The following is a 24,156-nucleotide window of genomic DNA, read 5'->3' as shown; positions in this document are numbered from 1 at the left end:
TCTGCCAAGTGTAAGCGTCCCTAGTTAAGAGCAAGACTCCAACAATACGCTGACCAGCAGGATGAAGATTTGGTCCTCTCCGCTTTGATAAACATCCACTCCTCCCTTAGCAAGATTATTAGCCATCTTTAAGTTCTAAAAAATAAAAAAATCTGCCCTGTCAGCCTTCCACAACCACAATTGTCTACAGCTTCAGCTAGCCTAGCTATAGGTGCTACAGGTGAAACCACGGCATTCGGGGCGCTCCCATGTGACATCACGTCGCGCAGAACGCTGGGAAATGAAGTCCCTGCAGCTTCGACAGGAGTGCCATTCCCTCCACCTGCAGCTAAGGAATCAGATGGCAGCATTATGCAACATTCATTTGGTTAAATTATGCTGTGTTGTTGACTGTGGAGGTCTCAGTTGTCCTCGAAGAAGTGATCTAGTCAAAATCTGTGGGCGGCTGAGTGTCTACAGAGGCATTATAACATAATATGTGTAGTGTTGCCAGGGCGCACCAGAATGACGGTCCACCATTTCTTGTGGAGTGAAATTCATATTATTTTTTTAAGCGCTTGAAGATCCAATAATCACTAAAGCTTAGCATATATGCCATGCAAGAGACAATACAAATAAAATAAATGCTCAGAGTTGTCATATTGACACTTAACACTAGAACCGTCACAGCCCACAAAATTAGTCGTTGTGTCCGCAGCTGAACTGACACATTTGGCCATACAATGACAATGTTGAAACTCATTTGTACGCCAATATTCCCTCGCATGCACTTATAATCACACTAAGGTATGTAGACCCACATTATTCATGATTTTATAAAGCCTACCATATCAGAAATAAAACTCTAGAAGAAGAAAGAGAAACTAATCACACTTTCTGTCAAAAGTTTTGTTCATGTGAACAAAACACTAATTTGTCTATATTGTATTATTAAGGTTGTCGTGTATGTGCGCGATCAGATGGCATGTTGTGTGTTGACAGATTTAGTTTACATGCCAAAATAAAAATGTTGAGATTGATTTTTCAGCATTTGTTTCCCACCTTTTCGGTTTTATGCTGCATGTTTTACGCTGCTTACAACTCTGATCAGCATCAGATAGCTGCTTGCTTGATTATCAAGGAAAATGCACAAAATACTTAAAACTTTGAATGTGTTTCTCAACTTCAACATTCAAGTTAACCCTTACATAGTCTATATCGACGATGTTCCACTTCCAGGATTGTTCAGGTGCCGCCGGAAATTCTGCCGGATGTCCCTCTTTTTAGGCTGGATGTCCCACACCTTCCGGCTTGCTGCTACACATAGTCATTTCACATAATTGTAGGATGGCCTCTCACAGGATGTATGCTTGCATCCTTGAGGCCTGCGCTACATACAGATATCTCACATAATCGTAGAATGGCCTCCCGCAGGATGTATCTTGCATTCTTGAGGCCTGCAGCTACACAGATATTTCACATAACTGTAGAAGGATCTTGTTGTTTTACGGTGGTGGGCATCCATGTTATTGGTGCATTACTGCCACTGTAGGATGATCTTTATGCTAATGATTTCTGAGGTCTGCAGCAGGCGTGCTGCTTCACATAGATATTTCACATAATTGTAGGACGGCCTCTCATGGTGTCTTGCATCCTTGAGGCCTGCAGCAGGATTGCTGCTACACATACATGTTTACATGTTCTAGCTGATGCTCCCATGCTGAGCAGTTGTTTTGGGGGTTTCTGTATGGTGCTCCCTGTTTTAGCCTAGCATTCTGCTTGGCTGGTCCAGAGAGCATTATCAAGAGCGGAGCCATCAGCGCCAAGCATAACTGTATTTCCATTTGTTGCAATAAATGGGTAAATCTATGACGAGTGTTCCTGACTGAAATTAAGCTTAGCGTTAGTTCATGCAGGACACAGAAGTCATACGCACGCTGATTGAATTATTATTCCTATCAGACACATATCAATCACAGCCATTTTCACATCAAGGCAGTCCTTTTAAATGTGACTCCCTCCTCACTGGTCCTTGCTACGCTGACGCTGCTTCACTCACTGCTGCTGCTGGCAATGTTTTGCCTCCACCACTCCAGTCTCCACCTTCCTAGTTCAGAGTCCTAACATGACTCAAAGTTTAAAATGGTTTTTCAATGTCATTCTTTTGGCTCTTTCTTTTTTTACCCAGGGGGGTTTCTGAATGGTGCTCACTGTTTCATCTTAGCATGCTGCTTGGCTAGTCCAGGGAGCATTATCAAGAGTGGAGCCATCAGCGCCAAGCATAACTGTATTTCCATTTGTTGCAATAAATGGTTAAAGCTATGACAAGAGTGTTCCTGACTGAACTGATTCGAAGGTCAGTGATGTTGTTGAGGTGGAGCTAGACTCCATAAAGACAATGCAAGAGAGGAGGATACTGTTCAAAATACACTCTATCCTGGACAACTGCTCTACACAACACACTGGTCAGTCTGAGGAGCACCAGTGACAGATTCTGATGATACACCACTGAGCACCACATGAGGTCATTCCTGCCTGTGGCCATCAAGCTATATAACTCCTCCCTCTGAGTGTTACATGCTTAGAGTGTCAAAACTGGACTCACAACGCGTATCTTTCAAATCACATCTCACTCAACTTACTCAGTACAACAATTAAAATCAGTTACATATTAGTATGTGCAATATCTGTTATCTTATGTATATAAACACTGTACTTTGTTCATACTGTACTTTACTGTACTTTATTTATATTGACGCTGTATTTTTTTATGTTCACACTGCACTTCAAATAAGATTTGTACAATTCATTGTTTTTTCAACAATCTTTTAACCCAATCTTACTTATTAAAATAATCTTACTTCACTTCTACTTAACTTTTTGTTTTACTTTCTACACGTATTGACTAGCTCTTTTCTTACTTAGTTTTACCTTTTACCTTTCACTGCAACTGACCAATTTCCCTGAGGGGATCAATAAAGTATTCTGATTCTGATATTTAAAACTGCACACATTTAAGTGGGTTGCACATATGAAAATGGTCACCAGCCTTATGAGATGGACTCACCATTAACTGTTGTTGGAGGGGCGACTGTGAAGTTCCACAGTCCATCTTCAAAACGAGGATCTGGGTCATCTGAAGGTGCCGGTGAAGGAGGTGGGGGTACAAAGTTCGAGAGGGGGACCCCCTGAGTGAAGGAGTCCAGACACATGGAGTCAAAGTAGCGGGCAGCCAGGGTCTTGGAGTTGTTGGCACTGGGGTTAAGGGTCTGAGCCAGTTGGTCCAGGGTGCTGTTGAATGGGGTTTTAAGGACGCAGGTAGCGCCCACGCCCGAGGGCAGACGGAGGGTGTTGATGATCTTTTGTGGGTTGGCATCTGGTGACAGCTTGCTCCTGAGAGAGGAGGCCAGAGATGCTACAATTTTTTCTGCACTGGTTATTGACAGTCACAAAGAGATCTATTCCCAAATGTAATTTTTCCATTTTGACTCTAACAAAACAAATTGTTATGACTATAACTTCTGTTCCCTGAAGGAGAGGAACGAGGTACAACACGAGGTATAGTGAGATATCACGCCCCCATGTGACCAGACTGAAGACCCCCGCCTGCACATATAAACATCCATCACCGCAGTTATCCTTCAGTTAGATAGCCGCTTGTCACCAAGCCCAGCTGTGGCAACTTAGTGTTGTCTTAGTGTAGCTTGCTCGACACATTTGGTGCGGTGTCAGTGACAAGCCGAACGGCAGCACCAGGTATGCGTAGGCTGTGCACTCGAATGCAAACCTTAGAAACTTCCTAGGGTCTAGGTGTATTGCTATATATATTATTATATATAGCATATATTATATATATTTATTGTAATATTTATTATTGCTACATATGAAAGTAAACGTCTGTAAGATCGATTGTTGCAAACCAATCTCGGGCTGATATCACTCAGTAGCTGTCTTAGCATTTTGAACCTTTAAGTACATAGGTATAACACTCACAGATCTAGAATAGGAAGGAGCCCTCCCCCTTTCTTTGGAACAACAAAATAACGGCTGTACCAACCTTTGATCATCTTTGAAGCAAGAACAGCTTGCATTGCTCTCTTGAGTGTTTATTTTGTTTATTTCGTCCCCTACGGCTCCACAGAATTGACCAAGCCAGCTTTGCCTCCATCCATATCCAAATACTGTCCATTGCCGGGAAACATGATGCATGTAATAATAATAATAATAATAATAATAATAATAATAATAATAATAATAACTTTTATTTATATAGCGCCTTTCAAGAAACCCAAGAACACTATACAGAATTAGAGGTTGTAGGCTGCAGTAAACAGGTGGTGTTTCAGGAGTTTTTAAAATATGTCCAGGGATGTAGCATTTCAGATATCTGCAGGAGGGTGTTCCAGAGAGATGGGGCTGTTACACTTAAGGCTCTGTCTCCAAAGGTACAGAGTCTGGTGTGGGGAATGGAGAGCAGACGTTTGATGTGAGTATGGAAAGAGAGGGTAGAGTCCAGGATTACACCAAGGTTGCGGACCTCAGAGGATGAGCAGATGGTGCACCCATCAACATCCAGGATGAGATCTCCAACCTTCTGGAGCAGCACCACAATCAAGAGCTCTGTTTTATTGCTGTTTAGTTTAAGTATGTTGGTTGACATCCAGGCTTTGATATCATGCAGACAGTTGACCAGGGAGAAACGTTCAGAACCCTACAAGGACCTCAGGCGCAACAATTTACCCACTTCCACCACTAGGTGGCACTATAGCAGAAAAAACACATTTGGCCCTATAACTCCCAAACATTGTACATCGCACATTCAAAAACCATATATCCTTGTGTTCCCTGGATCCAACTGAATCTCCTAATATAGGCCATGCCCATTTCCGCCTAGACTTCCGCCTATGCGTGAAAAATCGTGATTTATCAAAAACCTACTTTGCCGAACTCCTCCTAGACCGTGCGACTGATCTGCATGAAATTTGGCACGTAGCATCTCTAGACCGACCTGACACAAAGTTATTAAAAGAATATATAATATAGGATAATAATTGTGCAAATTAAGGACGAAACGAATTAGACAAAGTATGAAAACACCAACTTTGCCATATCTCGACCAAAATAAATGCTATTAACACAAAACTTAAATTTCTTGTTTGCCATGACCCTCTGGAGGTGCCCCACATATTGTACCAAAAATTGGCCACTAGGGGGCGCTACAAAGTACAAAAAGTTTATATCTCATGAACGGCGCATCCGATTTTTACGAAATTTGGAGGGTACCATCTAGGGCCACTCCTGAGGCCACCCCTACAGTGAGGGTACTGATTGGTCAAAGTGGGCGTGGCCTATGGGACCTACGTTTGGATTCATCACTTACACTAATGTGAGCAACTTTAAATTTACAGGGTAGATGTACAATGGGTCATGGACCTCACCTACCAAAAATTACACATGTGGACCACTAGGTGGCGCTATAATGTTTTTTTGCCTTTAACTCCCACATTACACGTTGCATATTAGAAAACCTTACATCCACGTGTTCCTTGAATTAACCTGAATCACATGATATAGGCCGCGCCCATTTCCGCTAAGAAGTTTTTTTTCGCAATATCGCGCAATGTGCAAAGCCAACTTTTTTTTAACTTGTCCTAGGCCATGCGATCGATCTGCACGAAACCTGGTAGGTAGCACCTCCAGATGGACCTGACCAAAAGTTAAGGAAACAATTTTGTCTACGTTAAAGTATGCGCATTTGACGACCAAACTAAATTTCCCATAGCTAGCTACCAAACACAAACTTTATCATATGTCGGACAAATTAAATGTTATCAGCAAAACACCCCACTACGATGCTCTGTACCAAATTTGGTGAAGATCGGCCATTAGGGGGCACTATAATCAACGTTTGTGTTTTGACCAATAACTCAATACATGTAAATGAAACATTTGCGATTGCAATTTCTCTGCCGCAGTAATTGCTATCAACATGAAACTTGTGATGCTTGTTTAGCATTCTGCTCTGTACCAAATTTGGCGAAGATCGGCCACATCATCTGCAAAAAGCAGCGATGAGATCCCCAGCCCACCAAACTGCAACCCCTCCCCACCCCGACTACGCCTCGATATCCTGTCCATAAATACTACAAACAGGACTGGTGACAAAGTGCAGCCCTGGCTATACTATATTGACTGGATTAAATATAATTGCATTACTAAAAAAAGACTAAAATACTATTTTCATTCAACTAGACTAAATCTCATAAATTTTCGTAGACTAAAACTAGACTAAAATGTCATCAGTTTTCGTCGACTAAAAGTAGACTAAAATAGTCATGTATAATTCTGACTAAAATAAGACTAAAATGCTCAGACTTTTAGTCGACTGAAACTTGACTAGACTAAAAAGAGTATGAACGTGACTAAAACTAAGAAAAACTAAAATGACAGCTTGACACAAAGACTAGACTAAAACTAAAATTAAAATAGGCCGCCACAAACAACACTACTGGCTAAAATGGCGATTTAAATTCCCTAAAGCTGCGCTCTTGGATCTCTGTACTAAATTGGGTCCAGTAGAGAGGGCAACGCGCCGGAACCGTGCCATCCCGGTCTAAATACTGGTCCTCGCCACTCTGGGGGCAACCGGTTGTTTCCAGAGGGAAATGTCAGACAAGTGTTTTATATAAATATTATATATAATCTTCAACTTTATCACCAAGGCTTGTTTGGATATAATATATAGTTCTGTTAAATCTTATCTATAGGTCTGGTATATCGAAGCTATCCCAGAGTACCGTAATGCCTGCCGTTTTGGAAGGTATTATTAATATAGGTAGTCTATAGATCAGGTTTTCCTACACTGTGCAAGAAATTTATAATTCAATGTGCAGCAATTCCTGAACGTCTGAGAAGTTTTTTGCTTTTTCCGCACCAGTCGTCATGATTCGGCATGATTCAGTGCAACGAAAGAACAACTGCCAGGGTCACTAACATACTTATCAGCATTCATGAGGTGCTTTGCATTGACTATTTATGGTTAAAAATGGGCGTGTACAGGGTGGGATAAGAGGCTGATTCACGTACGCACACTTGTGGGTAATCATTGCTTACAGATGTACCTACGCACAGTTTTATAAATGAGACCCCTGGTCAGACTTCTTCAGAAGTAGTGTGAACACTCAAATCTTGCCCAGATCAGATTTTTTCAAATCAGATATAGACCACTTCCATACGTGGTCCTGAATCAGACCCAGGTCTGATTTATTTTCAATGCGGCCGCAGTGTGAACAACCATGGCGGATTTGATACGACTTTTACGTCAATCTACATATCGACATATCTCACAATTATGCGCCGGCAGGAGTTAGCCCTAGACACAGACAGTAAAATTAAAAACTTGACTAGGCATCCGAAAGTTTTGAATAATGTGATGACACTGTAAAGCTATTCACAACACACTCCCACCACTCCTGGCTTCGTCTCTGCATCCACACAAACCTCTGTAGTGAATTTTCAGCCATAACCCTGCAAACCCCTCCAAATAGCCAATTCGGCTCTCTTTCTCTTCATTCTTCTCCTCCAGCACCTGCTCATTAATGTTACGGCTGCCATTAAACAAACATTTTGAAATAAAAGCGAAAATACTTACTTCCTCCATAACAGCGTGCTGTCTGATGTCATTGTTCTTTTGCGCATGTGGGTCAGTTCAAAACCGCAAACAGTTCACACTGAAATCTGCTATAGGCCACATTTTGAAAGGTAATGTGAACAGCCAAACAAAGCGAGCAAAAAATCCGAATTAAGCATTAAGACTTGCGGTGTGAACGTAGCCATAGTCAACTAAACCAGTTTTGGCCCTTTTACTCAATCAATGTTAATGGGATATTTGCAATGGCAATGTACCGCAGACCTTGCGGCTCACACCTCTCGATATTTAGTGACGTTTGCCTCCCCATCATCACGCTTTCAGTCTCGCTTTAGCACATTCCCCGGGTCGTCGGGGGCGACTGGCACCGGGAGGCTTGGACCCCGTCATAACTGCTTGCAGTTCTAGTTTGTCTTGGCTTTGGAAAGAGCTTCTTTGTAGAAGCTCACATGTTCTTTGTAGGCCTGAACGCAAGGCATTCCAGAGAGGTGACATTGGGTACTGAAAGCTTTTTGACCAGGAAGTCCTTTCAGTGTATTACAGCCAGCCCACCACCACTAGCCCATCTGGATGTAAACATAGCCGGGTGGGGTGGCTTGGTTTAGTGTCATGTAATCCTCTTGATTTTGCTAGGTTTCAGTTAAGCAGAGAAAGTCTATTTTCTTTTCTGTAATGATATCATGAATAAGAAGTGCTTTGTTGTTAATGGAGCCGGCGTTTTGCAGCATAAATGAAGCAGTATTGTTTGTGGATGCTGAGCAAGAGGGGGTGGGAGGAATGACACTGTCAACACATACTAAAGGTCTCAGGTTACCAGACTGCACGTGTGGTTTGTTGTGATGACGACGACGCTGTGGAGCATCGGCCAGACAGTATGGTAGGGATGGCATGATCGGAGTAAACAAACTTCTTGTAGTCTGCATCTTGTAGCCCTGTGCACATAACGAGGACGACGTAGGAGTCCAAGGGACTTTATGTCGGCAGTGCAAGCTGGAGCGACGTAGCAGATGATGTTGAGAAGTTGCAGTGAGGAATATTTTAGGAGTACCATTTTCGGCAGTGCAGAGAGGTAGTGGCCAACACTAACGTTAGCTGTAAGTGTTATTTGCTTGAGCAGGGTTAAAAGAGCTCTACAGCAAACAGATGTGCTCTGCAAGCCGTCAGTCGGTGGAAGCTAACAGAAGCTATCTGGCATAAGCAAACAGCTGACCAGGTGTCTCAAAGCTACCAAGTGACCGGCGGAGACAGGGAGTACATGTACTTGAAAGAGTCCAGCAGTCGTAGCAGACGAATGTCCAGTCGGGAGTTTGGATGGAGAGTCCACTTAAGTCCACTGTGGTCTGAAGGGATAATCCTCGCTAAATCACTAGCTAGTGGTAACCATTAGTTGGGAGGTTGAGCTAACGTTAGCCAGTCGGTGAGTAACGTACGTTACACAGGCACAGGGACAAAAATTCAGCCCTGGCACTGTAGCCACACCAGCCCACATTACCATGCCCATGCAGCCCCATCCACGAACACGTGCATTCACTAATTACATTTGTGTACAGATGGTGAAATAATATAAGCAGTACCTTATGTAACAGATTTTTAAACATGTAATGTAAGTAACTGGCAAACGATGCTTACTACTTTTTAAAGAGCACACGTTTATAACAAATTTACACATACTGTTTGTTTATGCCGTTTGTATGCTGTTACTGTCAATCTCTACAGTATGTTGTTCTTTGTTGTCACTGTCTGTCTGTTCGATTGTCCGTGTTTCTCTCTGTTGACAAATTTTGAGGGTAAAAGACTTCAATTCCTCAATCTGATACATTTGTAGGCACCAATTGATGGTAAAAACGTCTATATTTATGGCAAGGAAATCACAAAATTCTGGTGGCAGGTAACAATTCAAATACAAAATATAATGGAATATTATTATATTCAGTAGTCCAGTAAGGGAGCGTTCACATCCGGGACATGGGCCGGATATGACAACACTTGACCCCAAAGTCCAGTTGTTTAATTAGCATGAACAGGGCTTTATGGTAACTTTTTTTCCCCAAGGAGCATGTTTTGCTCCCAAGTTGAAAAATGTAGGATTGACATACATAAGCTACTGCTTTTACCGCTAAATTGTACAATAACACAATCATGTTATGGATACAAAACGTTGTGAAGTGTAATGTTTTCTACATTCTATTGATCAAAAATGATCAGTGATGTTGAATATAGCCTACAGTGTAATGGACCACCACAATTCTTGCATACATGTGAACCACGGATAAATTGCAGAGTTTAACCTACATAGTGTAAAACTAAACACTACGTGAATGGGGCACAGCAGAAAGACGGAGCAGAACGACGCTGCTTGTTCAGGGTTTTCATGTGTACTCCTATAGGCCTACACTTCGCATCAGGTGTTAAAACCAACTGTACCAAAACACAGAATTAGACTACTATTTAACGCAACAACGAGACATTTTAAACCGGTAATGACCGTTGCCGACTGGCCAAATGCTTAATATTTAGTATTATTATTAATATAATTATTATTATTATAACCATAGTGAAATCGTGCAAGCGATAAAAACCCCTCCTATGCGTTGTCGGCCTGTAAAAACTATTTATTTGTATATTAAAAAAAAGAATCTGACCGGCCCACATTAAAAAAAATGGTCCGACCCCTCTGGCATTTGCCAGAATTGTCAGATGGCCAATCAGCCCCTGACAGCAGCACAGAGTCCAGAATTGATGAGTCAAAGCAGGGGATAGAAAGGTGTTGAGAATGACCAACACCTAATCTAAAACTTAAGCTACTTAATTTACCAAAAAAAAAAAAAGATTGTGAAGTGATCGCGGATTGTGAAGTGGCGATATTCACGCCAGCATCCTCACGTTCCATAATTGTAGACAGCGGTAGGCAGCTTCCACAGCAGTACAACGAGAAGAAGGATGGCCAACCAATGCAGCAGCAGCGGTTTATTGGCTTGATCATAAAGACTGTTCATCCTCCGACAAACCATGCATGACTAAGCCGATGTCCAGCACGTCATCGGCATCATGACAAAAGCTAGCTCAAGCTGGCTAGCGCTTTTAGAGGTTCAAACTTGACTAGCCCGCCAACATACTCCATGTGGTCATCCCAGTTACCAGTGGGGACTTCAACCAAACGTTCCTTGCCATCAGACTTAGACAAAGCTGCATCTCTCGACTCGAAGAGGAGACGGTAGTCTTTCCCAGCACTTTCTCCACACAAGAGTGCTGGAGCTGGCAACAAAACGCATAGGACTCAGGGGTTCAGTCAATGGTCTTGGATGTTTGTATGTGCAGATGGGGCCACAGGTCATCTGCCTTACAGGGGTAAACAGAGTTTTCTTCAGTCAGGTCACACACCTGCATGATATCCCATACTATATGTGTTGTACCGGGTGAATCGACTAAAAGGAAACCACTGCTGTGTACATGTTCTTTTTTTTTAAATAATGCAAGCCTTTTACATCCTCACAGCTATCTTCAGTTACAGTGTCCTGCCTAATTAGACATTGGCTCTGGTTGAACTTGGTTGTAGATATGCTGCGTATTGAGGTCACAGGACTCCATACATATAAGAATGATTAAGCTAACAGAAGAGTCAGGGAGATGTTTATTACAGTCTGTGCAAGCCCACACAGTAAACAGGTCAAAGAGGCCAAATTAAGTGAAGAACTGTGCGGGTTAACAATGGGTATACAGTGCCTTTAATTTTTTACTATTAAACTGTCCAAAAGCAAATGTCTTTTCTAATAAATATATTAAATGTTTCTTATATAAGCCAATACAGCATGTTGCATCCTATACTGTATTGCAGCATAATTAAATAGACAAAACACATTTTTTGATTTTTGAAAAATATAGTTACAACTTATCTGCACATATAATCAGACTTTGAAGAAGTAGAACAGGCAGCTGCTTAGTTTTGTTGGATATATATCTCTCTACAGCTTTGTACACCTTGATTTTGACAGTGTTACCTTTAATGGACAATCAGTGCAAACAAAAGGATCCCTTATTTTGGCTATATTAAATAACTACTTAACACATGGAGTCGTACCATGCAGTTGTAAACATGCAACCGTTACTAAAGAAACCCAATCTAGATGACCATAATAACTAGAGGCCCATCTTCAAGTTAGTTTCTTTCTAAGATTTTGGAAAAAGTTATTTTCTCCCAGGTCTTCTCTTAAACCAATTCAATATTTTCGACAAATTCTAATCAGGCTTCAGTGCTCTACATAGCACAGAATCTGCTCTGCAGAAGGTTTATAATGACATCCTTCCTTCTGTCGACACTGGGTCCTGTGCCATTTTAGTCCTGCTCGATCTCAGCCCAGCATTTGACACAATAGACCAGTCATTCTTTTAAAACACCTGGAGGGCGAAGTCAGTCTGCAAGGTCCAGTGTTACAATGGTTTTGCCTCCTACCTGAAAGATAGAACCTTTTCTGTCACAATAAGAAATTGATCTGCATCCAGCTCACATATTTATCTATAAGGGATTGTTACAAAAATTGCCCCCCTACCTGTCTTCACTCCTGAGCCAAGACACTATTTTCAAAACACCCTTTCTCAGGATTGGCTTACACTTTTTTGTCCCTGCAGTAAAAAGTAATCTTGGAAAGACAGTTTTTAGATTTTTTGCCCCATTTCTCTTGAATAATGTATAGAGTAATCTAAAAATGGATGCACTGATACCAATGGGTCGATTCAAAATTTTGATCAACCTCTTTAATTTTAACTGTGACTGTTTTACATAGCATAGTCATATGTCTTTGTATTGGCATCAATGCTAGAATGCACTTCTGACTTTTCTACTGTTGTTTTTTATGAATGTGTTTTTAATTTAAATCTTTTTAACTCTTAACTTAATTGTATAAAATAATTTTATATTTTTCCATTCATGCCTGCATACTGTTGATATTTAAATATTTTCTTAATTTCATTTGATTGTATTTCTGTTTGATATTTCACTTTGTACTCAGGTCTCACTTGCAAATGAGATGTTGATCTTAATGTGATTTCCTGATTAAAGTATATATAAATGTGGCATCCCCCAAGGTTAAATTGTAGGTCCTCTTTTATTTCATTTTTCATGCTTTCCCATGGCTCTATGTTTGTGAAATATAATGTTTTGTATTACTGTTATGCAGATGATACAGAATTGTATATTCCCTGTTACACCTAATAACACCTGCTCTACACTTTTAATTGTCTAAATGATATCAAATGTTTGATGGGGAGAAACTGTTTGGCCTTCCAAGCTCTGTCACCAGCTTAACCAATGTGTTTGGGCCCTTCCGCAAAATGAAGTTAAAAATCATGGTGTCTTCCTGGACACTTCATTGAATTTTAACAAACAGTCAGTTGTGTTGTGGGCAGCTTTTATCAGCTTAGAATCCCAGCTTAATTAAAGCTGTTTTTATCCAACCACGACCTGGAAATCGTTATTCATGCTTTTATCACCTCTCGGCTTAATTACTGTAATTCTCTGTATTTTTGGCTTGACCCACTCTACCCTTTCCAGACTCCAAATAGTTCAAAATGCAGCTGCTAAACTTCTAACTGGAACAAGGAAAAGACAACACACTTCTGATCTGGCTCACCTGCATTGGTTACCAGTGAAATATAGAATTGATTTAAAAATCTTACTATTTGTTTTTAAAGCCTTAAATGGACTAGCTCCACAATACATTACTTATCTGAAAACAGCATATTTAGAGTAAATGGATGGGAGTTGCCTGCAAGTGACAGAGTATGATTTAGGCATTAATGATTGTAATTAACTGTAAATGTAGCACTAAATGTAATGCTTAAGCTACAGTTTATCAGTAAATAAATCAAGACCCAAGCCAAGTTCCCGGGTCTCGGTTGCCAACTGCTGAGGAAAGGGAAGGGGCTTAACCCAGAAGTATCCCCTGTGCATCCCGAGCACAGTCTGGAAACTGAAGCAGGAAGGGTTAACAAATGGCTAACATTGCTGGGCTTTGTGTAGCAATTGGCATATAATACTATTGTTTCTGACACTAGTTATTAGTTTGTGCTTCAAGTTAGCTGTTATCACAACTAATATTACATTACAATGTTGGTCTGTTGGTCAATCCACCACTTTGGTCCACACTGACTATTCAACAACTATTGGATGAATTGGATAATTACCAAAAGTTAGCATGCTAACATGTTAAAATAAGATGGAAAATATTATACTGGTTATTGTCATTGTGAGCATGTTAGCATGCTGACAATTTTAGCTGACCATGTTCCTTAATTTGAAGCTACCAAGTTTGGAGATCCTAAAACCAGCTTTTCTGTTGACATTTTGCAATAATTTTCCCCCAAAAGCTGCAACCAACCGGTTTGAGTCATTTTTATCTAAATCTATCCTCATCTATAGGCAGAAAAATGACCTCTCAGTTTTTTCTTACCTGTACTGGGGTCTGTCTTCGTTGGCATAGGGAATGAAGTTGCCTCTAGGTTGAGTATAGTTATGATACTGCGATGGGGACAAGATCAGGGGTGGCAAATCTCCTGTAAAACAAGACAAACAGAATGTTCATCCACTTGGTAGGGCTTCTTTATTAGGGCTTCTTTTATTATTACTAAGAGCACTTACTGTCCTTATAATACAGTATTGACCCGGATATAAGAAAATAAGTCTTTTCCAAAAGATGAGTAGGGGACTCATCTTTTGGAAAAGACTTATTTTCCGGTACATTAAAAATACATAATAAGCCATACTTTAAATCAAATTAGGCCATAACTAGAAATAATGTTGTTTTTCATAGACAGAAAACAAACACAGTTATACGCTAATTGGAAACCACACACCTAAATTATGCTGTAACTAGAAACGCATATATTGCCGTAATGAACTCAAACTATACTATATCTAGACAATATATTATTCCAAATTACTCTCTATTTAGAAACCAAATACTTAAATTAGAAGAAAAGTACGGTAATGTCAAACCACGTCGTCACATCTGCCGCAACTTCAGTCACTTATGCCTGGAGGTGCTCTGGAGTCCCGTGGTGTTTGTAGGTAGTACATACTGTGTATATATATATATATATATATATATATATATTAGGGCTGTCAATCGATTAAAAAATGTAATCTAATTAATTACATACTCTGTGATTAATTAATCGAAATTAATCGCATACATAATTAATGGTGCCTGAACCGATACTTTTTAAGAAAGTAAAAAAAGAAAAGAAAAAAAAGGGTAATTGCTAAGGCCATATGGTCAAAAGGAAATGATTTAATAATAATGTATAACCATAACAATAACTTATTTCACTAGTAAATTGCTGTTGAACGACAAAAACAACAACCAGATAGGAAAAGGACATTTACAATAACTTCAAATGCACCACGAGGCTGTAGTTTACCAGTTTCTTTGAACGCACCGGCTGTGTTGTTTCTCCGACAGCAGCTGCAGATTGTTACATACCGGTGTTGAATCCTCTCCAGTGAAACACAGTCAAACTTTACACCGTTTAGCTTTACCTGTCAGCATTTTAACCGTGTTTAATCCAGCTACTAGCTAGCGGTAGGCTAACGTTAGCTGCTGTTGAGTATTGTGTTAACTAGCGTCACATGCAGCGGGGTTTGTGTTTCCTGTAACGTCTGTTTCAGAGCATCAGAGAGAAGCGCAGACATATCAGTGGCACCAGATTTTCGTCTGTATGCAAACGTCAATATGGAATGGATTAATCTGCGTTAATTTTTTTAACGTGTTATTTTTTCTCAGATTATTATCGAATATTAGCAGCGTTATTCTGACAGCCCTAACATATATATATATATATATATATATATATATATATATATATATATATATTAGGGCTGTCAGAATAACGCGTTAATTTCGATTATATATATATAGCTGCAGGACATAACCATCTTTATTTCCCATCCTTATTAATGGGTTATTAGTGACACATAAGAACAGAACTGTACCCTAAAATGAAGTAGGATATCAGTCTTATTTCCCCTTATTATTATCTTATTAGCCAAAAATGGCTTATTGATGCATATTTTCATATTAGTATACAGGTTAAATAAACACGTGATATTTCAAAAATGCATTTATTAATTGATTGTGTAGGCTTTGCAGTTCGCTTTTGTCTGATCTTTTAACGTTATTGCTGCTTGCCACTTCGTCCCTCGTTTGCCTTGCATTTAATGACTGTAAATGTGATCTGCATTCAGCAACAATAAATACACAGCAAGCTAGCTAGGCTATAGCTAGTTGTCGTAGACATTGCATCGTCACGAAATACAGATAAACTAGTTATTGTGCTATGGGAAGGTTTAGCAGTAGTATAACCAACTAGAAAATGCATTTCCTGCAGAAAATGCGTGTGAATGCAATTGCTAAAGCTAAACTGGTTAATAGCTTAAATCCGTAAGAAGTTGAAGTAGTGAGAATAGTTGGAAAGTGGGAATGGTTTTAATAAGTATGAATTTGAATAGCACCACTAATGTATAAAAGATGTGGAATAATTGTTTTTTTTGAAAAGCTAATGCGAAAGCTAAACTGGATTGCTAGATAAAATGTGTAAGAAGACGGTGTAAGAAATGTGGAAAAGTGATAACTGGTAATAGTTGTTGTCTAATAATATCTCTTTAAAAGTTGAATAATAGCCATATTGTATGAAAGTTGTAGGTGTTACAGTAGTGGCAAGACACACATCGCGGCATGACAGTGGTAAACGTCCGCAGACTACAGTTCAGTGCGTCTGCTGCGTAGCGCAAATCTCTCTCTTTTTTCTCTCTGTCTATTTTAAAATGAGTCGTGAAGATAACAGCAAAGCCCATTTTTACTTTTAATGAAATCAAACAAAGAGAAATGTAGTGCTCCCAGGTTGACCCAGGTGATCCCTGAAATGTCATACCAGGGATATACCCATGTTGACTGGCTTGGTTTACATTTCCAAAAGGAGGGTTGAACCCTGATCATACATCTGGTGAAACACTGGGCACTGGTGTGAAAGCGGTATAACGGGCAGGCCATCTGTGTATTGCATTGCCAGACCTATCTCCACAACAACACAGTGTACACAGCTCGCAGTGTGAGTACTGGCTATATTAAAAAAAAGCTGATGCTGTATAAAACGTAAGGGTTTGCAGTGGTGGTTTAACTGGGGCTAGCGGTTTCAGTTTTGTTGTGGAATAAATCTGCTATTCGTTCAGCAACATTCGTGCTTTGCGTCAGACAATGTTTGTGCCACGCTGTGTGATACACTCTGATGCAGAAATCGAGTGACTGAGTTAATTACGACATACCTGTACACAATAATAAATTAAAACGACATGTTTGCTGTGGAGCCGCAGGTCAGAATCAAACGCGGCCCGTTCATCAAGGACAGACCTTTACCACTAGGCCACTTAGGGGCACATGGCAATGAAGGTGTGTGTGTGTGTGTGTGTGTGTGTGTGTGTGTGTGTGTGCATGTGTGTGTGTGTGTGTGTGTGTGTGTAAATTAATTGTAATGTTGCGTTAATCTTCATTCTACTGTCTGTAGTTGCAATTTGACTGTCTGGCGAAATTGCTGCGTGATGCCTACTAATTAGTGGCCATGTTTGAAAACATAGAGGAGATTGCTTTGATCGCTGTAATCAGCTAACGACCATTAGCTGACTGTGTCAAACTGCTGCCATTAAGGGACACAGAGAGCGACCTGTGAAAAGAACCCTCACACAGCCTAAACTGTAGGTGGAATAAGTAAAATGACCTCATCGTGAACACCAGAAGGCCTTTGCGAACTTATTGGTATATTATTTGTGTAGATAAAAATAAAAAAATACTCTGAAATCGCAGTTTCAAAATACTCTAGAGTGGACCATTATCGTCAATGAAAGATCCACCGACCGTCTTGTTGCTCTGAGGTAGATAATTAAAACAAATTATAAGTCCTATAGCTTACGTGAGCACAATGGCTGAAACTAGACAAGAATACTTACGTTTTAACATATAAATCATGTATAACAAGTAATAATTGTGGGCGTGAGAACAATTTAGAGAAGGGACTAAGATGATTTGTTTAAGGCTCTGTGCTCTAGCAATTACATCACCCAGTGTAAGTCACGCAATACACACCCATTATCAACGCAGAAAAATCCTGAAATGAACACCAAACTTAGACAGTGATTTCACAAAAACTGTAAAAGATATCAAACTGCTGCGATATAGCCTAATAGCTGATTTTTTTCATGTTTCAATTGCGTCTGTTGGTGAAGGTATGTAGAAGAGGATTTGAAGGATGTGAAGCCTGCTCTCATTGACTTTAATTGTAATTCTTTTAAAAAAAAGCTTAATATTTTAAAAAGTATAGCTATAAATAGCAGAACAAATGTTGAAGAAGCGTAGTGCAAATCTCTCTCTTTTTTTCTCTCTCTTTTTTCTCTCTGTCTATTTTAAAATGAGTAGTGAAGATAACAGCAAAGCCCATATTTACTTTAAATGAAATCAAACAAAGAGAGAAAGAGTCTTAAAATGGTCAAAAAATCGATACTAGAGTAACCTACTTCCTTGTCCATCTGCTGCAATAAATATGCAGAGGAGGAGGAATCAGAATGTAGTCACTGTGGAACCATCATCAAAAAAGTACAGGGTTGGTGAGTAGAATATGAGAACACTTTAAAATGACACGTTACACACTCAGTAGGTGGCGGTATGCACCTAAAAGTTGTTTGCAATCCGCTATTACTCAAGAGGAGGAGAAGAAGAAGAAGAAGAAGAAGAAGAAGAAGAAGAAGAAGAAGAAGAAGAAGAAGTCGTCATAACAGAGTGATTTAGCTAGAAATAGAGAATCTTGGTGACACTCACGGTAAGTTAAGGTATACTCATAGTCATTGGTTATACTACTGCTAAACCTTCACGTAGCACAATAACTAGTTTATCTGTATTTTGTGACATTGCAATGTTTAGTCCACGACAACTAGTTTGCTGTGTATTTATTGTTTCTGAATACAGATCCTATTTACAGTCATTACATGATTTTGCTGTGACAACTTACAGTGTTTTTGTGTTTTATTTTAATTCAATTCAATTCAATTTTATTTATAGTATCAAATCATAACAGGAGTTATCTCAAGACACTTTAGTAGGGTAGAGTAGGTCTAGACCACACTCTATAGTTTACAAAGCCCCAACAATTCTAGTAATTCCCCTAAGAGCAAGCATATGTGCAACAGTGGCGAGGAAAAACTCCCTTTTAGGAAGAAACCTCGGCAGACCCAGGCTCTTGGTAGGCGGTGTCTGATGGTGCCGGTTGGGATGTGATGAACAGTTGCAATAATAGTCACAATAAAGATAATGGAACAGTGACTTCAATGGTAGTCATAGTAGTTCATGTCATAGCAGGGCACTGCAGGGTGTTACTGGATGTAGCGTGGCACAGCAGGACACTGCAGGGCACCGCAGAGCGTAGCAGGGAGTGCAGCAGGACCACGGTGACAGCTGCAACCAAGATCTTGGTGCCATCCTAATCCAAGAAAATATGATGGGCCAAAAAAAAACATAAGGACTCCGGGGAGTAAACTCCCCAGAGCTAGGTTAGTAACAAGCATTTCTGGGACAAGGATGCACACACATGGAAACAAATGGAAAGAGACAGGAGAGAGCAGCTCAGTGTGTCAAAGGAAGGAAGGAAGTCCCCCGGCAGTCTAGAACTATAACAGTATAACTAAGAGAGACAGATTAAGGAGAGGAGCCTGGTTGGGCTAGAACTCTCCCCAACCGGATCGGGCTGTACTGGCCTGCCTCCCTCTACTTTGATTATATTATTGATTATATGGAAGATGAGCTAGGTGGACGCTGCAACTCCTCACTCCCTAACTATAAGCTTTATCAAAGAGGAGGCTTTTCAATTTATTCTTAAATGTGGTGACGGTCTCTGCCCCCCGAATCCAGACTGGGAGCTGGTTCCACAGGAGAGGAGCCTGGTAGCTGAAGGCTCTGGCTCCCATCCTACTTTTAGAGACTCTAGGAACCACAAGTAGCTCTGAATTCTGGGAGCATAGTGCTCTAGTGGGACAGTAAGGTACTAAGAGCTCTTCTAGATATAATGGTGCTAGACCATTTAGAGCTTTGTAGGTCAGGAGAAGGATTTTAAATTCAATCCTGGATTTTACAGGAAGCCAATGCAGAGAAGCTTACACAGGAGAAATATGATCTCTTTTCTTAGTTCTTGTCAGAACACGCGCTGCAGCATTCTAGATCAGCTGGAGAGTCTTAAGGGACGTATTTGAGCAACCTGATATTAAGGAATTATAGTAGTCCAGCCTGGAAGTAGCGAATGCATGGACTAGTTTTTCAGCATCATTTTGAGACAGGAGGTTCCTAATTTTGGCAATGTTACGAAGATGAAAAAAGGCTGTTCTTGAGGTTTGTTTTTAATCAATTAATCTTAGATGGGCGTTAAAGGATATATCCTGATCAAAAATAACTCCTAGATTTCTGACAGTAGTGCTGGAGGCCAGGGCAATGCCATCCAGGGTAGCTATATCTTTAGATAATGAAGTTCGAAGGTGTTGGAGCCCAGCACAACAAAATTGTAGGTCATCCAGGATTTTATATCTTTAATGCATGCTTGAAGTTTAGCTAACTGACTGGTTTCATCTGGCTTGATTGACAAGTATAATTGGGTGTCATCCGCGTAACAGTGAAAGTTAATTGAGTGTTTCCTAATAATATTGCCTAGAGGAAGCATATATAAGGAGAATAGAATTGGTCCAAGCACTGAGTCTTGTGGAACGCCATGGCTAACTTTAGCGTACTTGGAGGATTTATCATTAACATTAACAAATTGAGATCGATCAGAGAAATAGGACTTAAACCAGCTTAGTGTGATTCCTTTAATGCCAACTAAATGTTCCAATCTCTGTAACAGGATAGTATGGTCAATAGTGTTGAATGCAGCACTAAGATCTAATAAGACAAATATGGAGACAAGTCCTTTTTCAGCAGCAGTTAGAAGGTCGTTAGTAATTTTCACTAGTGCCGTCTCTGTGCTATGATGCTTTCTAAAGCCTGACTGAAAGTCCTCAAACTATTGCTATGTAGAAAATCACATAACTGATTAGCGACTACCTTCTCAAGGATCTTGGAGAGAAAGGGAAGGTTAGATATAGGTCTATAGTTGGCTAAGACTTCAGGATCGAGGGTGGGTTTTTTCAGAAGAGGTTCTATCACAGCTACTTTAAATGACTGCGGTACATAATCTGTTAATAAAGACATATTGATCATATCTAGTAATGAAGTGTTAACCACGAGTAACGCTTCTTTAAGTAGCCTCGTTGGGATGGGGTCTAAGAGACAGGTAGATGGCTTAGCTGAAGAGACTTTTAACATTAATTGTTGAAGGTCTATAAGATAAAAGCAGTCTAAGTATATGTCAGGTCTTGTCGTTCTTTCTAGTAGTCCTGCGTTTAAAGGTGAACCGTTAGAAGTTGAGGGAAAAAGGTGATGAATTTTATCTCTAATTGTTTTAATTTTATCATTAAAGAACCTCATGAAGTCATCACTACTCAGAGCTATAGGAATAGATGGCTCAATAGAGCTGTGACTCTCTGTCAGCCTGGCTACAGTGCTGAAAAGAAACCTTGGGTTGTTCTTATTTTCTTCTATTAGTGATGAGTAATAGTCTGATCTGGCATTTCTGAGGGCCTTCCTATAGGTTTTCAGACTGTCTTGCCAATCTAAACGAGATTCTTCCAGTTTGGTGGAACGCCATTTACTTTCAAGTTTCCGCGAGATTTGTTTTAATTTGTGAGTTTGGGAGTTATACCAAGGTGCTAGTTTCCTTTGCTTCATCATCTTCTTTTTGAGGGGAGCAACAGAGTCTAAAGTCATCCGTAGGCAGGGCGTAGCACCGTCTACAAATTTATCAATTTGGGGGGGACTAAAGTTAACATAAAGGTTATATTAAGGCATGAGATTGAGTTAAATGCTGTTGGAATATCTTCCTTAAATTTAGCTATAGCACTGTCAGATAGGCATCTAGTGTAGAAGCTTTTATCTAATTTCATATAGTAAGAATTCGAAAGTTATTAAAAAATGATCTGATAATACAGGATTCTGCGGAAATATTATTAAATCTTCAATTTCAATGCCATATGCCATCACAAGGTCGAGGGTGTGGTTAAAACAGTGCGTGGCCTTATGCACACTCTGACTAAAACCAACTGAATCTAATAATGAGTTGAAAGCAGTACTAAGGCTATTGCTGTCAACGTCCACATGGATATTAAAATCACCTACAATAAGTACTTTGTCTGACTTAAGGACTACACATGATAAAAACTCTGACAATTCAGATAAAAATTCAGAATACGGACCTGGAACTCTGTAAATAACAACAAATATAATTGGCTGTAATGTTTTCCATGTTGGATGTTGAAGATTAAGAACAAGGCTTTCAAACAAGTTATAATTTAGTTTAGGTTTAGGATTAATTAACAGGCTTGAGTCAAATATGGCTGCAACTCCCCCTCCTCGGGCTGAGCCTCTAGGAATTTGAGTATTATTATGACTGGGAGGAGTGGCTTCATTTAGACTAACATATTCTCCATGGCCCAGCCAGGTTTCGGTAAGACAGAATAGATCAATTTGATTATCTGATATCAAATTGTTTACCAAAATTGCTTTAGAAGACAGAGATCTAATATTTAATAGTCCACATCTAATTTTCCTATTCTGTTCTATCATTGCAGTGGTAGTTTTAATTCCAATTACGTTCTTAAGTATAGCTCCTCTTTTGTTTACCTTTGATTTAACCGATCTGAGTCGGGGGACAGACACTATGGTTATTAGACTATGAGTGGGCGACTGCTCCAACGGAAGCACAGAGGAGCGCATTGCACTGCACCTCTGATCACTAATATCAAACAGATTTTTTGATATGAGAACGGCTCCGTCCCAAGTGGGATGAATGCCGTCTCTCTCAATCAGACCAGGCTTTCCCCAGAACGCCCTCCAGTTATTCACATAGCCCACATCATTAGCTGGGCACCATTCCGACAACCAGCGGTTGAAGGATGACATGCGGCTGTACATTTCATCACTGATCAGGTTTGGCAGGGGTCCAGAGAAAACCACTGAGTCTGACATTGTCTATGCATATATACAAAGTGACTTAACATTCATTTTAGTGATCTCCGATTTACGTAATCGGGTATCATTACCACCTACGTGAAGTATGATCTTACTGTATTTACGGTTATTTTTAGCCTGCAGCTTTATATAGGATTCTAGATCACCCGCTCTGGTTCCAGGGACGCACATGACCGCAGCCGCTGGAGCCGCCAGCCTCACATATCGCAGTATAGAGCCCAATAACCAGAGTTGGCTTTTCAGCGGGTGTATCACTGAGTAGGGAGAAACTGTTAGAAAGGCGAAGATGCTCGGGTTTAGAGCGAACGCAGCCATATGCACTCCCTGGTTTAGAACTAACGCTACACTTCCCTCAGACAGTCACCCACTTGTCCTGCTGCTCGGGGTCTGCCGGGGGACTGCTAAAAGAAGCTATAGCATGTTGGCCCGCCCCAGCTACAGGGCACTGGCTAGCTACGGAAGCATACGATTTGGATTCCATGGTACGGAGCCGTGCCTCTAACTCACTAAGCCTCGCCTCCAGAGCAACGAATAAACTACATTTATATGTATCATTATTACTAAAGAAGGCAGAGGAATAGCTAAACATTTGACACACAGAGCAAGAGAGAGTAGGAGAGGGAGAAGAATTAGCCATTGCTAATGGCTAAGCTAAAGTAGCTAACAGCGGTTTAACAATTGTGAGATCAGCGAGGCAGTCGCTGTAAGAGAAGAGAAGTATAAGTGCTTGAGTATAACTAGTGTAATTTAAATGCAATCCAGGCAAATAGCCGCTAATTTAAACAATAAAGCAGAGTTGAGTAAGTTTTGCTGGAGCAGCAAACTAGCGTCCGTAACACAGGAACACTGGAAGTGACACAATACGCTTACCGTAAATGTCAGCACGTCCACGTCCATTTTACAACCATAACAATATTCACCACTGCTGTACCGCTTGCAACACTTCCATTTGCAAGTAACAAATTCTCTCTTCTGTCTTCACAGGCAAATGAAGGACGAAGCGGAAAGCAGCTGTAACGTTAAAAGATCAGACACAAGCGAACTGCAAAGCCTACACAATTAATCAATCATTACATTTTTAAATATCACGTGTGTTTATTTAACCTGTATACTTATAATATGTTCATCAATTAGTCATTTTTGTTGTAAGATGTATACATTACCTTCTAATATGATCTAACAGTGGGAATGTGTACACATTACCTTCTAATAAGATAATAATAAGGGGAAATAAGACTGATATCCTACTACATTTCACAGTACAGTTCTGTGCTTATGTGTCACTAATTAACTATTAATAAGGATGTGACTGGGAAATAAAGATGGTTATGTCCTGCAGCTTCTACAGCCTATATTGGTTGGATGGTAACATTACATGTTCTA

General features: G+C 40.1%; 1 protein-coding gene and 1 pseudogene across 1 annotated transcript in view; both read right to left on the bottom strand.

Moving 5' to 3' along the window:
- Window positions 1-24,156, bottom strand: part of abca2 (ATP-binding cassette, sub-family A (ABC1), member 2) — a 176,862-nt gene that overhangs the window by 58,276 nt on the left and 94,430 nt on the right. Inside the window, exons 29-30 of the mRNA XM_078250330.1 lie at window positions 14,074-14,176; window positions 3,047-3,372 (exon numbers count right to left, since the gene is read on the bottom strand). Of these exons, the coding sequence (XP_078106456.1) occupies window positions 3,047-3,372; window positions 14,074-14,176 (429 nt within the window). The remainder of the gene's footprint in view (window positions 1-3,046; window positions 3,373-14,073; window positions 14,177-24,156) is intronic.
- Window positions 17,491-23,410, bottom strand: LOC144517979 (uncharacterized; annotated as a pseudogene).

Source organism: Sander vitreus, chromosome 5 (genome assembly GCF_031162955.1).
Source record: "Sander vitreus isolate 19-12246 chromosome 5, sanVit1, whole genome shotgun sequence".
Classification (NCBI taxonomy): Eukaryota; Metazoa; Chordata; class Actinopteri; order Perciformes; family Percidae; genus Sander; species Sander vitreus.
The sequence above is the reverse complement of the archived record's forward strand: the minus strand, read 5'-3'. Positions and strand labels throughout refer to the sequence as shown.